At 51.8% G+C, this 12,997-nt stretch overlaps 1 protein-coding gene across 2 annotated transcripts in view; it reads right to left on the bottom strand.

The window, feature by feature from the left end:
- Positions 1–12,997, bottom strand: part of XYLB (xylulokinase) — a 45,425-nt gene that overhangs the window by 28,834 nt on the left and 3,594 nt on the right. For both annotated transcript variants that reach the window (XM_070455430.1, XM_070455431.1), the window contains 7 exons: positions 11,083–11,152; positions 9,617–9,697; positions 7,362–7,448; positions 6,603–6,731; positions 5,748–5,813; positions 3,998–4,070; positions 1,816–1,934 (listed from right to left, as the gene is read on the bottom strand). In XM_070455430.1, coding sequence (XP_070311531.1) covers positions 1,816–1,934; positions 3,998–4,070; positions 5,748–5,813; positions 6,603–6,731; positions 7,362–7,448; positions 9,617–9,697; positions 11,083–11,152 — 625 coding nt within the window. The remainder of the gene's footprint in view (positions 1–1,815; positions 1,935–3,997; positions 4,071–5,747; positions 5,814–6,602; positions 6,732–7,361; positions 7,449–9,616; positions 9,698–11,082; positions 11,153–12,997) is intronic.

Raw genomic sequence — 12,997 nt, 5'->3', positions numbered from 1 at the left:
CCATGTCTCCTGCATCGGCAGGCGGGTTCTCTACCACTGAGCCACCTGGAAGCCCACCCTCGGGATGATGACGACGATCTGGCTTTGACATTTCGCTCATGGTGGCAAAGGCTGTTTTCAGCTACTCACTGTTGATAGAAAAGTGTTTCCGTGGCTGGGACTGCCAACAGGAGGCACTCGTGGTAGCCTGGTTCTCCTCGTGCCCTGGTCTCCCTCACAGCTAACGCTCTGCCCCACCCAGCACTCCCACTTGTTCTGAGGTGGGGCAGGTGCTTCCCACCAAATGGCCGAGTGCAGGGCGCAGCCGAGAACTCAGCTGGCCAGCTAGGAGAAACCAGAGCATGGACAGCCAGTGGCTATTCTGAATATAGGTGCCGATGGTCAAAGTTCTTTCACTGAATTGTTCCCTTTATCAGCTATGTATGCTTAGTTGCTCAGTCACGTCCGACTCTTTGAGACCCTGTGGACTGTAGCCTGCCAGGCTCCTCTGTCCATGGGATTCTCCAGGCAAGGATACTGGAGTGGGTTGCCATGCCCTCCTCCTGGGGATCTTCCCCACCCAGGGACTGGACCCAGCTCTCCCACACTGCAGGTGGATTCTGTATCATCTGAGCTACCAGGGAAGCAGATACAGATTTTGCAAATATTTTCTCCCAGTTGGTAGGTTGCCTTTTCACTTTGTTAATGGCTTCCTTTGCTGTGCACAAGCTTTTTATGTTGCGGTAGTTATATTTGTTGAGTTCGCTTTAGTTGCCTCTGCTTTTAGGTTTTTTTTCTTAATGTTTATCAGTCTATGCCAAGTGTTAGTTGTAGCACGCTGGATCTTCAATCTTCATTTTGGTGGCATGCAAACTCTTAGCTGTGGCAGGTGGGATGTGGTTCCCTGACCAGGTTTGAAGCTGGGCCCCCTTCATTGGGAATGTGCCATCTTAGCCACGGGACCACCATGGGAAGTCCCCTGCTTTTAGTTTCAAAGGCAAAAAAAATCTTTGCCAAGATGAGTAGCAAGGAGCTACTGGTTTTCTTCCCAGAGTTTTACGGTTTCAAATTTTAGATTCAAGCCTTTAATCCATTATGGGTTAACTTCTGTATCTGGAGTAAGACAGTGGTCCGGTCTCATTCTTCTGCATGTGGTTGTCCCAAGTGCTCTTCCTATTAGCCCTGGGACCAAGCACCATCTTAAGTACATTAAATGTATCACCTCATTCACTCTGCACAACAGCCTGACAGAAAGTAGCAGTATTCCTGTTGTTCCAGAAACAGTGGAAGCGACTAGGAAACTGAGGCACAAGGTCACAAAGGTGGTTAGCAGGAGAGCCCAATTCCACCCCAGACAGTGTGGCTCCGGGGCCCGTGCTCTCCCCAGATCATTGGCACTTCTTTTTATTTTCTCCAGACTGCCTGCCCCAAGCTTCAGTAGTGGTCCCTATCCCTTAAATTTTTATCTTGTGCATTTTTTCCTAAGGAGTGCAATCACCCAGAACATATGCCTTCAATCCTTTTCCCATTCTAATTATTCTCCAGGGTGCAATTTTACAAAGTCCACTCCCCAACCCCCTCACCCCCTCACCCCTGCCACGAGGCAGGAATCTGCAACTGGGCCTCAGCACCTGAGTGCAAGGCAGGGATCCAGACATTTTTCTCTGACTCATGTCAACTACTTATCTTGTACTAGACAAAGTCCCATGTGTGCGTGCCCTTGTGTAAATGGATGGATGTGTGTGTGGGGGGTGGTGGGTGCGTCTGTGTACTATACCACTTCCCCAGCAGCAAACCAGCTCCCCGGTGAGCCTCACCGCCGGGCAGGGGACCTACCACAACGGAGCAGGATGGCACCGGCCGGCCAAGCTTCTCCTCTAAGCGAGGTGCGCAGGCTCCAAGGCAAGCCTGTGACCAGACTTTGTCCTGAATCTGCAGCAAATTCATTCCAGAACCTAAGGAAGGAAGGATACAAGAAGGAAAACAAAGAAATTTTTTTTAATGTGTCCTTTCTTCATTTTTTTCCCAATTTCTGGGCCACACCTTATGGCATGAGGGGCCTTAGTTCTTCAGCTAAGGAGCAAACCCGCGCTCCCTCTATTGGCAGTGTGGAGTCTTAACCACTGGACTGCCAGGGAAGTTCCAAGAGAAATCTTTAAAAAAACTTTTGTAAAAATGCACAAATCTAGCCAAGAGTGGATCATTCTCACGGCAAACCTGTACCTGGAGCTCTTCCCTGATGGAATGTATACAACGGCTCTGGGTCACTCTGCAGGGGGCCTCTGGTTCTCTAAGACCTGGCCGGGGGAGGGCAGCTCCCAGCAGCAGCATCTAGGATGGCTCTGAGTATCCCCTGGGGTTCAAGGCTCTGAGGCAGCCCTGGCACTGATGTGGGATTTCTCAATCGCATCTAACCTTTCGGGGGATGCTCTCATGTGCCTCTAAACTTCCTCATATTCATCACTAAGATCAGCTATGTGTGTGTGAAAGTCACTCTGTCATATCTGACTCTTTGCGATCCCAGGGACTGTAGCCTGCCAGGCTCCTCTGTCCATAGAATTCTCCAGGCAAGAAGACTGGAGTGGGGAGCCATACCATTCTCCAGGGGAACTTCCTGACCCAGGGATCAAACCCAGGTCGGTCTCCTGCACTGCGGGCAGATTCTTTACCTTTGAGCCAACAGGGAAGCCCTGGTGATCAGCTAACTCTTCCCTAAAATAATCTACTTCTCCTGAGGATGAAGAGGGGGGAGAATCCAGAGCACAGGTGGACGGCCCTCTTCCTGGGGTCCAGGAGGAGGCAGACCAGCGGGCGGGGTGCTGCTGGAGCCCTGTCCCTATGTGAGATGGTTAGACAACTGGGAAATTAGTAGGTGACTTCCAAGGCAACAGCGAGGGGAATGGGCGGAGCTCAGTAATGTCCAGAGCAGTGATGGAACTTTCTCCAGCAGCGCTCAGCAGCCCTGCTGAGTGTGGAGAACACTGGTGGGAACAGGCTGCTCCACGTGTAGCACTCTGCCAGCCTGAGCTCCAAGGAGCTGGGCTTCTGTGCAGGAGGAAGCTTTTCTTCTCCAGATTGTGAGCAAAGCTTGGGGACCACTCCTTAGTCACTTCACTCTCTCTCCTTGCAAACTAAACTAGTGTCTGGCACACGACACGCTCAGACACTTCAGCTGAACTCCCAGAGACTCAGAGTGTCCCAAGGGTCTCCTGAGGTCACTCTCGCAGGCCTGGGCTCTTGCTCTGCCTCCTTGGGCCCTCCTTCCGCTCTAGCCTCAACCCAGAGCTCCTTCAGCAAGCTCCTCCCAGCTCTTCTTCCTCACTGGCATCACCTGCATTTATTTTTGTCAGGGTTTTGATTCCAGAAGCTCATCGCTCTCCTGAGTTCTCCAAATGTGAACAAGAACTTCAAAATATAACTTCTGAGGGAGCCAGGCTCCAAGACGGTGCCTGGTCATCCCCCAGCCCTAGTGTTCACACCATTTGTGGTCCCTTCTTCTGGTACCCAGGGGTCTGTGTGACCAGAGACAGGGGGAGAGTGACCTACGTCACTCCCAAGATTAGCGTGTGAAAGACTGCAGCTTCGGCTTGGCTGCTGTCTCTCTAACCCTTCCCTTGGGATGAAATCTAGTTCCCAAATGGTGGTGTTGGGGGGGTTAGGACAAGAACTGAGACCTCCGGCCAACAGCCACGTGTGTGGCCTGGAAGTGGATCCTCCAACCCCAGTCGAGCCTTTAGGTGACCGCAATGCTGGAGGCCAGCTTGACTGCCACTTCCTCAGAGACCCAGAGCCAGAAGCATCCAGTCAAGCCACTCCCTGATTCCTGACCTTCAGAAACTCTGTGAGATAATAAGCATTGATGGCCCTCAGCTGCAAAGCACTGGGGTCATTTGTTACCTGCAAAAGCTGACTAACACACTCCCTTCCTGGCAACAGACAGGAGGGATGGAAGACTGGACAAGGCTCGCGCTGCCGCGCACCTGCTGGACAGGCCCAGCCCTGGACGCTGAAGACTCACCATCACTATAGTCCACAGGGGAGTAAGACCCAAGGAAGAGAGAAGCAGCGAAACTGCTGACCAAGGAAATCCTCTGCGAAAGAGAAAGATACAGGGAGATTTACGGCTCACTTTCATGAGCAACTGACTGCTTGTGACGCACACACAACAGGACAAGAGCCTTAAGTTGGGGAGGGAAGTAGAAACTTGGAGCAAGATGCCCCAGCAGTGAGAGGACGGAGGATCCCTCGTCTCGCAGAGCACTTTGAGTGGCTGGAACACCACACAGTGACTCCTTAGGAAAGCCCCTCGCTCCGCGGTTTCTGACAAGTCACAAAACAGCCAGGGTCACAACGACAGAGGGAAAAAATGAGTTCCCTGGTGGTCTAGAGGTAAGGACTCCGGGCTTTCCCTGCTGGGGGCCTGGGTTCAATCCCTGGTCAGGGAACTAAGGATCCCACAAGCCTCGCAGTGCAGCCAAACAACAAAAACAAAACCCTATGAAGAAGCCAGGCTGAGGGAAGGCAGTTTTCACCGGAATCCATATGCTGGGGGGTGTGTTTCCCTGATTTCCTTCCTCCATTTCTATGGCCTTTATTCACAGAGGAAGTAGATGTATGGCCACAGAATTCAGAGCCAAGCAAGACCCTCTCAGGAGCTCAGAATGAGTAGAAGTGAAAGCCGTCCCCTTTGGAAGCCAGAGACCCCAAACATGAAAGGCAGGAACAGATGATTGATTTCAAATGTCACCCGGAGGGTCTGTCCCACATGGGGATCACAGGCACCTGGACCAGCGCAGAGAATGCCATCACCTCCTGTTCACAATCGAGCCACCTCTTCTACACACAGACTCTGGGGAATTTTCATCATCCCCTCCACTTCATTAATGGCTGACACTGCAGAATAATCTGGAACTCTGACTCACTAAATAGCAAACTGCATGTTAAGATTGAAAAAGCAGTATGGTTTAACGCAAGCCGATCATTTTCTAACTACTTAGAGATGACTATCAGTAGCCAGGCCATTGAGCTGCTCCTCAGGTGGCATTAAGTTCCGGCTTTCAGCAACTGTGGCTCAAGGAATGGAACCTGGGTTCCTGGGATACAGGTTCTGGTGTTGAAGGGCCACAGCTAGAGATACACTGGTCCAGGTTTACAAATTTCCTAAGAAAACAGAGACTCCAAGCCTATCAAGCACCTATTAGGCATCCTGCATCAACGATAGGATACTGAGCCCAAAAGTAAAAGTGTTAGTCACTTAGTCGGGTCCAACCCTATGCAACCCCACGGACTATAGCCTACCAGTCTCCTCTGTCCATGGGATTCTCCAGGCAAGAATACTGGAGTGTGTTGTCATTTCCTTCTCCAGGGGAGCTTCCTGATCCAGGTATCAAACCCAGGCCTCCTGCACTGCAGGCAGATTCTTTACTGCCTGACGTACCAGGGAAGCCCAGGAAATTGAGGAGACAGAGATGAAGAGCACCCAGATCCACTCAGGTGGTCCCCGGAAGACACCAGGCCCCCTGCTCCCACTCTGACCCTGACCTCTACCCTCTGGTCAGGAGAGTCTCTGACTTTCCTTTCCTACAATTCCATTCTTTCCTTCCTCTTTGGAAAAAGCCTGACAATGAGAATAAAAGCAAATTGAATACATATCATTTTTAATGTCTGCTCATCAATGTTTTTAGCCCATGTACATGAGATGTGTATTTATGCAAATTACAGAAAGAATTCGACCCTGACTTGTAATCAAAGAGGAACATTTAACCAACCTCTGTGTGTGAGTAGGCCTCGGGGTTCTGCTGGTAAATCTTTGCAATCTGGTTTCCTGTAAATCGCTGGAAAAAGAGCGCAAGTGCTTAAAAACCCATATCCTATGGAGAATGATCAACTTCATAAACTACTCACAGAGTTAGCACAGCAGGCTCTGAATAAAAGCTTAAGAAGGTTTCTGAAATCTGGAAATGTGTGATGTCTGTTGAACACCCTTAGTAATAATCTCGCTTCTCACGTGGCAGGATGTCTGCTCTGACCCAAGGCGCCCATGCAGGGGACTCACGTATTTTCCTAACCCACAGCCTTCCTACTTCAGGTGGCCCAAATAGGGCCGGTCTTATCCCCAGAACCTCTACTCCAGGGAGGGTGGCACAATCCTGGCTGAGCCAACCGCAGCCACCCCGTGGGAGGAGGTGGGACTGCGGCTGAAGCTAACAGGAAAGAGGTACTCAATTTTTTTTTTTTTTTTTTACTTTCCCAGGAGCTGCACCAAGTGTCTGTAAACACTGACTCCTTTCAGCTTCAAAACTACCCAAAACGTAAGTGTTCCTTGTTTCTCCAAGTTAGAGACGCTGAGATCGAGGCGCCATTGTCACCCACAGATACAGCTCAGCTCTGACCTGGGAGCAGCATTAGCAGGCCTGCCCTCGCTGGACGGGCAGTGCAGCGGGTCTAGCTCAGAACTGCAGGCCAGAGTGCCCGGGGCCTGGCTCCACGGGGCAGCACCCACACGGCCTCCCATGATGCCCACAGGGGCCGGTCACCAGCGTGTCCTCCCAGACCCCCAAGGAGAAGGGACCAGGGCTGGCAATCAGGTCTTCCTCCTAGCCCAGCCCCTGTCCCCAGATCACCTCGTAGGCGCGGGAGCCGGTGAGGCGGCTGAGAGCCCGGGCCCCGCCCACGGCGGCCTCCAGCTGGCGGCACTGGGCTGCGGTGCTGGAGTCCATCCACACCGGGCAGTCGCTGATGGAGAAACAGGCCTGGAAAGGAGCACAGGCGTGAGCTCCGCCTGCTGACCCTGGGGGCCACCCTGCCCAGCACAGCAGGTATGAAGCGGACGTCTCTTCCCTGGACGTGACCTTGGAAGACCCGTGGGTAAGCCATTCACGTCCAAACCTTGGTCTGGCCTGGGGGGGCGGGGGGGGTCGCTCCCCAGAAAGCTCTAGGTAGAAGGTTCTGGTGAGCATACTTGAGCACCATAGGCAACACGAGAGACAGCAAGGGGGTGGCGGGGGGCCAGAGCTGCAGCCAAGGGCAGGCTGGCCGGGGCACGTGGAGCTTGGGAGAAGAGGAGAAGCCAGAGCCTGCCTGAGCAGCACCTGGGGAAGCACTAGGTCCCTGGGGGAGTTTTCTGAGCAGGGAGCTTGCCAGAGTCGTGCTGGACTGCAAGGGCCCCACGTGATGAGGGCGGTGAGCACCCAGGTCTTTGTCCTGACCACAGCGATGTGCATGGCAGGCCACGCTCACAGGACTGCTGTGCTCAGCCATCTTCCCACACCCCTGACGATGCCCCAAAGCCCGAGGCTTCAGGACCTACGGAGCTCGGGGCCCTTCTTCCCTACCACCTCCCACAGAAGTTTCTCAGCCTCCCACAAGCTGGCCATAGTCACCTGTAGCTGCTCACGCAGCGGAAGGTCCGGTGACAGGCGTGTCAGCACCTGGCCGGCCCCTGTCTTCCAGTACACGCTTCCATGTTGCTGCCAAGGGAAAACCCAAGCCCGTGTCAGCCTCCTGGAGACCGGGAGGACCCCAGACTACACGCCAAAGACCTGGACTCCGAGTCCGCCCTGGTACTTCTAAGGCACAGAGCTCATCACCTTTATGAGACTTGGTTTTCATTTCTATAATATGAGGAGGAACTCTGCCCTGTCCACCTCAAAACATGGAGGAACAAAGATTATGGGTCTAGATGTTGATGCCTTTGTAAAACTGTATTTAAATATATTGCTTAGAATATTATCTGACACGCACTCATTTATTCATTTACCATTACTCAGTCAACAAACGCTGACTGATCACCTAGATCACGCCAGGATGGGACAGATGGCTGGGTAGTACCACCCCTATTCTAAAGGATACTGGAGTTCAGTCAGGGAAAAAGACACAGTGGACAATTACAAAACTCTATTAAGGGATTTCCCCGGTGGTCCAGTGGGTAAGAATCCACCTTGCAATGCAGGGGACATGGGTTCGATCCCTGGTCAGGGAACCGAGATCCCACTTACCACGGAGCAACTAAGCCCATGGGCCACAGCTAGATAGCTTGCACTGCAACATAAGATCCCGTGTGCCACAACTCGGACGCAGCCAAAAAAACCCTATGAAGTGCAGTGGCAGGGCTGTGGAAACACAGGGGAGTCTAGCCAGCTGGGGGTATACGTGCGTAGAAGTGGATATGATGACTAGGAAAGGATCCCAGAGTTGGGTGCAGGGGTGCTCCATGAAGAGAGTAACTGCGGTTGAGAGCGGCTGGCATGTGCAGGGAAGGAATCTGAGGTTCGGGTGGGGGAAGAAGGGACTGGATGGGGAGGTGGCAGCCTACCCCTGGACATCCATGCTCGGGAGGCTGGGTTTTATCTTGGGCTGGTGAGGACTCTGGATGGCCAGAGAGAATGGATGAAAGGGCTTGTGAGAGTCCTGGAGAAGGCAGGCCGGAGGCAGGGAGGTGGAACAGAGGCCCAGAGTAACAGTGGGTACCAGGCCCGGGGCCACAGAGGTGGAGTTGGAGAAGAGTGGGAGATTCGGGAGTCAGGTACAAATGAGCAGGACTCGGGGACCCCTTGGAATGTGGGGGCAGGAGGACGGAGGAATCAAGGGCTGGGGCAGCTGGGGCAAGATGGAGCGCTCAGGCAGAGAGATGGTAAGCTTGGGGTGTTCCTGGGATGCCTGGCCAAGGGGGCAGACGGGACGTGTGGCAGGGAGAGGGTGTCCAGGATGGGGGTTCAGCCGAGGGATGCAGCCACGACCACCAGGGACTCTGCTTAGTGGAGCGAGGACACAATCAATACGCTTCTGTCAGGTCAGGGGAAGAAGAGGCACCTTCAGAAGAGCTGGTGAGCGCTCTCTAATGAGGGCTAAACCAGCATGGGGCAGAGTGACTGAGGATAACAATGGACTGGAATCCTCACTCCCCCTCCTAGCAGCTACGTGACCTTGGACAAGTGACATCACCTCTCGGTGCCTCCATTTCCCCATGTAAATGGCAATGATCATAAAAACAGTAGCTAAAACTTGGGGTTTTTCCCACACTGTCCTATCTATTTAACAGTCACATTGAGCTCATGGCAGACTGGAGTATGGAAGCACCAGAAAGCTGGACAACATGCCCCAGGTCACTGCTTGCAAATGGCAGAGCTAGGGATCAAACCTGGAGCCCCTGTGCTAACCACTGCACGATACCTCCTGGTACAACTGTTATGAAGACTGAGTGAGCGCAGGTAAAATGGTCAGCATCGCACCTGGCATACACTTGGCATTCACTGTTCTTTGTCATTATTACACTGCTATCGTTATCAGCATGATTTCTGACTTCATTTTTACTTCCAGAAAAGAGGAAAGCCATTGTGTGCCCTCAAACAGTCATAATAAATTCATGTCAAAAGCTTCCTCCATCCCCTGGAGGACCTGGATCCAGTTCCTCCTCCCCTGGTGTCTTCTGTACAACATTTAACTGTACGCACTGTCTCAGATCCTCTGTTTCATCCTCCAAGGTCAAACAGCTATAGGGATTTTCACTGCCTCGAAACACATGCAGTGACTCTCAAGAAAGTGCACCTTCCTTTGAGGGGAGCCATCACCTCAGCACCCACACCACTGCCCAAGACAGACGCCCCTAATGTTGCAGACAGAGGCTGAGCAAACAAACCTGGCCCGCCCCAGACAAGGCGAGGACTTGAGAGAAGTCAAAGCCCGAAGCCTTCATCTTCTCCAAGATGATGTCCAAAGCCTGAGAAGAAACACAGAATCCACCATGACTGTCCTGAACCACGGAACCAGGTAACGCACAAGCCTGGATTTTAAGTGCCTGCCCTGTCAGTGGAGATAAAGAAGGAACTGATGACTCAGGGTTTGGAAGCACTAGAGTACATCAATTAAATGAGTAGGCATCAACCAAATAAAAGGGTGAGCTATGCTAAAAATATTTTAAATAAATGCAATCAGAAACCAGCAATCCTCAAATTTTGCCTCTCCAATTGGTGACTTCCAAACATTCCGGAGGGCTTCTCAGGTGGCTCAGCGGTAAAGAATCCTCCTGTCAATGCAGGAGATGCCGGTTCAATCCCTCGGGTTGGGAAGATCCCCTGGAGAAGGAAATGGCAACCCACTCCCATATTCTTCCCTGGAGAATCCCATGGACAGGGGAGCCTGGTGGGCTACTGTCCACGGGGTTGCAAAGAGTCAGACAGGACTGAGCATGCACACAAGTATTCGGGAAGAGCCGAAACCAAATGGCTCAAATTTTTGTTTCTTTTATTTGCATTTTCAGTGCACCATATTACTGATATGACTTCAGTGCAATGGAGAAGCAAAGTTGAAGCTCCCATCAGAACAAGGCTTCAGAGACTTTCCTGGTGGTCCAGTGGCTAAGACTCTGAGCTCCCACTGCAGGGGGCCCTGGGTTCAATCCCGGTCAGGGAACTAGATCCCCCATGCCATGCAGCACAGCTAAGCATCCGAGAACTGAAAAACCTGTGGGCAGAGGACATTCAGTTGCTACCTTTGTCTGACCTCCAGTTCCAGGGTCTCAGGTCCCCTGTGGTCAATGAGAGAGCCCTCAGCTCCTATCACACCGGCCTGTGCTGTCCACACCCTAGTCCTGTGGCCTCCCAGGTAACCCAGATCTGGCAATAGGCATCTTGCTTCCTCACTGGTCCTGAGCGGGCAGGTCTGGCTTGGGACGGCTCTAAGCCTGACTGGGCAGGTCACAAGTCACCATGCTGAGGGCCCCTGCCCCTGGAGTGGAAGGGTCTGGGTACTGAGCACTAAGCGAAGAGTGTAAGGGCCATGTCTGGATCTCAGGGTACAAGGGAGGACACAGGGCCTGAAAGCGAATGTCTGGGAGAGGTCTGCTCTATGGCATTTTAAAGGTGGCAGGACTTTCCATCTGCTCTGGTTTCAGCACCTGGAAGCCCTCTGTGTCTCCTCAGCTCAGGAGTCCTGACACCAGCGAAGACCGAGGCTGGCCCTGGACCGTGCAGATTCCACTTGCCCAGGAGGACCTGGTCTCAACAAGGGCTCTCATGAGCTGCCACCTTCAGGCTTCTGAGCAAATTTCCAAGTCTGCTGGTGAGACGGGCTGGGACAAGAGAGGGACAGGAATCCGTGGCTTACCTGGACCCACATCAGGACCGGAGAGGTCACTGTCAGGCCATCCTTGTGAACATGAACTCCACCCTGAGTCCTACAAGCAGAAGAGATAATGTGGGACACAGCCTCAGGTGGCGGCCTGGCAGTGGCAGATCCTGGATCCCTCCCGCAGGAGAAACATCCCACCCCCAGCCTCGTGGGGGAACTGTAGATTGAACAGGGAAGATGACAGGCAAGGTGGAGAGAGAAGGCATGGAAATTGCGCAGTGTGGCTCAGAGGTGGCAATTCTCCAAAAGCACCAGCAAAAACAAGCCTTCTAAATATAAGGTGTTCACCCTGCAAGGCTGTCACTCGGAGCAGTGGGCATAAAGGGGTTGGGAAAGTTTGGCGATGGATGAGAAGCCCTTCCAAGTCCACTTCCTAATTTTGGAGTGAGGAGGCCTTTTAAACAATGACTCAAAATCAAGAAGCAACAGAACGCAGCACTGTTTATCATAGCCAGGACATGGAAGCAACCTAGATGCCCATCAGCAGACGAATGGATAAGGAAGCTGTGGTACATATACACCATGGAATATTACTCAGCCATTAAAAAGAATTCATTTGAATCAGTTCTAATGAGATGGATGAAACTGGAGCCCATTATACAGAGTGAAGTTAGCCAGAAAGATAAAGACCATTACAGTATACTAACACATATATATGGACTTTAGAAAGATGGTAACGATAACCCTATATGCAAAACAGAAAAAGAGACACAGATGTATAGAACAGACTTTTGGACTCTGTGGGAAAAGGCGAGAGTGGGATGTTTCAAGAGAACAGCATCGAAACATGTATATTATCTAGGGTGAAACAGATCACCAGCCCAGGTTGGATGCATGAGACAAGTGCTCGGACCTGGTGCACTGGGAAGACCCAGAGGGATTGGGCGGAGAGGGAGGTGGGAGGGGCGATCGGGATGGGGAATACATGTAAATCCATGGCTGATTCATGTCAATGTATGACAAAACCCAGTACAATACTGTGAAGTAATTAGCCTCCAACTAATAATAAAAAAAAAAAGCAACAGAAAGAGAGATTGAGATATTCAATGACATAAAAAACAAAAGCTCAAATATGGCGACAATAATCCAAGCAGAAGAGAAGAAATAATAAATTTAATAAAACTTAGAGCACGAGTTGGAGAAGGCAGTGGCACCCCACTCCAGTACTCTTGCCTGGAAAATCCCATGGGCGGAGGAGCCTGGCGGGCTGCAGTCCACGGGGTCACAAAGAGTCGGACAGGACTGAGCGACTTCACTTTCACTTTTCACTTTCATGCATTAGAGAAGGAAATGGCAACCCACTCCAGTGTTCTTGCCTGGAGAATCCCAGGGACGGGGGAGCCTGGTGGGCTGCCGTCTATGGGGTCGCACAGAGTCAGACACGACTGAAGTGACTTAGCAGCAGCAGCAGCAGAGCACAAACCAATGAAAATGAAAAGAGAAAAATCAAAGAGACCAAAAGCTGATCCTATGGAAAGGTCAACTGATAAACCTCCAGTCAAGCTAACTAACAACAAAAAAAAGAGAGAAGATGTAAATTACCAACATCAGAAACGAGAGAAGGGTCTTCACTACTGATCTCACAGACATCAGAAGACAATAAAGGAATATTATGAACAATTCTCCGGAGAAGGCAATGGCAACCCACTCTAGTACTCCTGCCTGGAAAATCCCATAGACGAAGGAGCCTAGTAGGTTGCAGTCCATGGGGTCGCAAAGAGTCGGACATGACTGAGCAACTTCACTTTCACTTTTCACTTTCATGCATTGGAGAAGGAAATGGCAACCCACTCCAGTGCTCTTGCTTGGAGAATCCCAGGGATGGGGGAGCCCAGTGGGCTGCCGTCTATGGGGTTGCACAAAGTCAGACACGACTGAAGCAACTTAGCAG

Source organism: Odocoileus virginianus, chromosome 26 (genome assembly GCF_023699985.2).
Source record: "Odocoileus virginianus isolate 20LAN1187 ecotype Illinois chromosome 26, Ovbor_1.2, whole genome shotgun sequence".
In the NCBI taxonomy this organism is placed as follows: domain Eukaryota; kingdom Metazoa; phylum Chordata; class Mammalia; order Artiodactyla; family Cervidae; genus Odocoileus; species Odocoileus virginianus.
The sequence above is the reverse complement of the archived record's forward strand: the minus strand, read 5'-3'. Positions and strand labels throughout refer to the sequence as shown.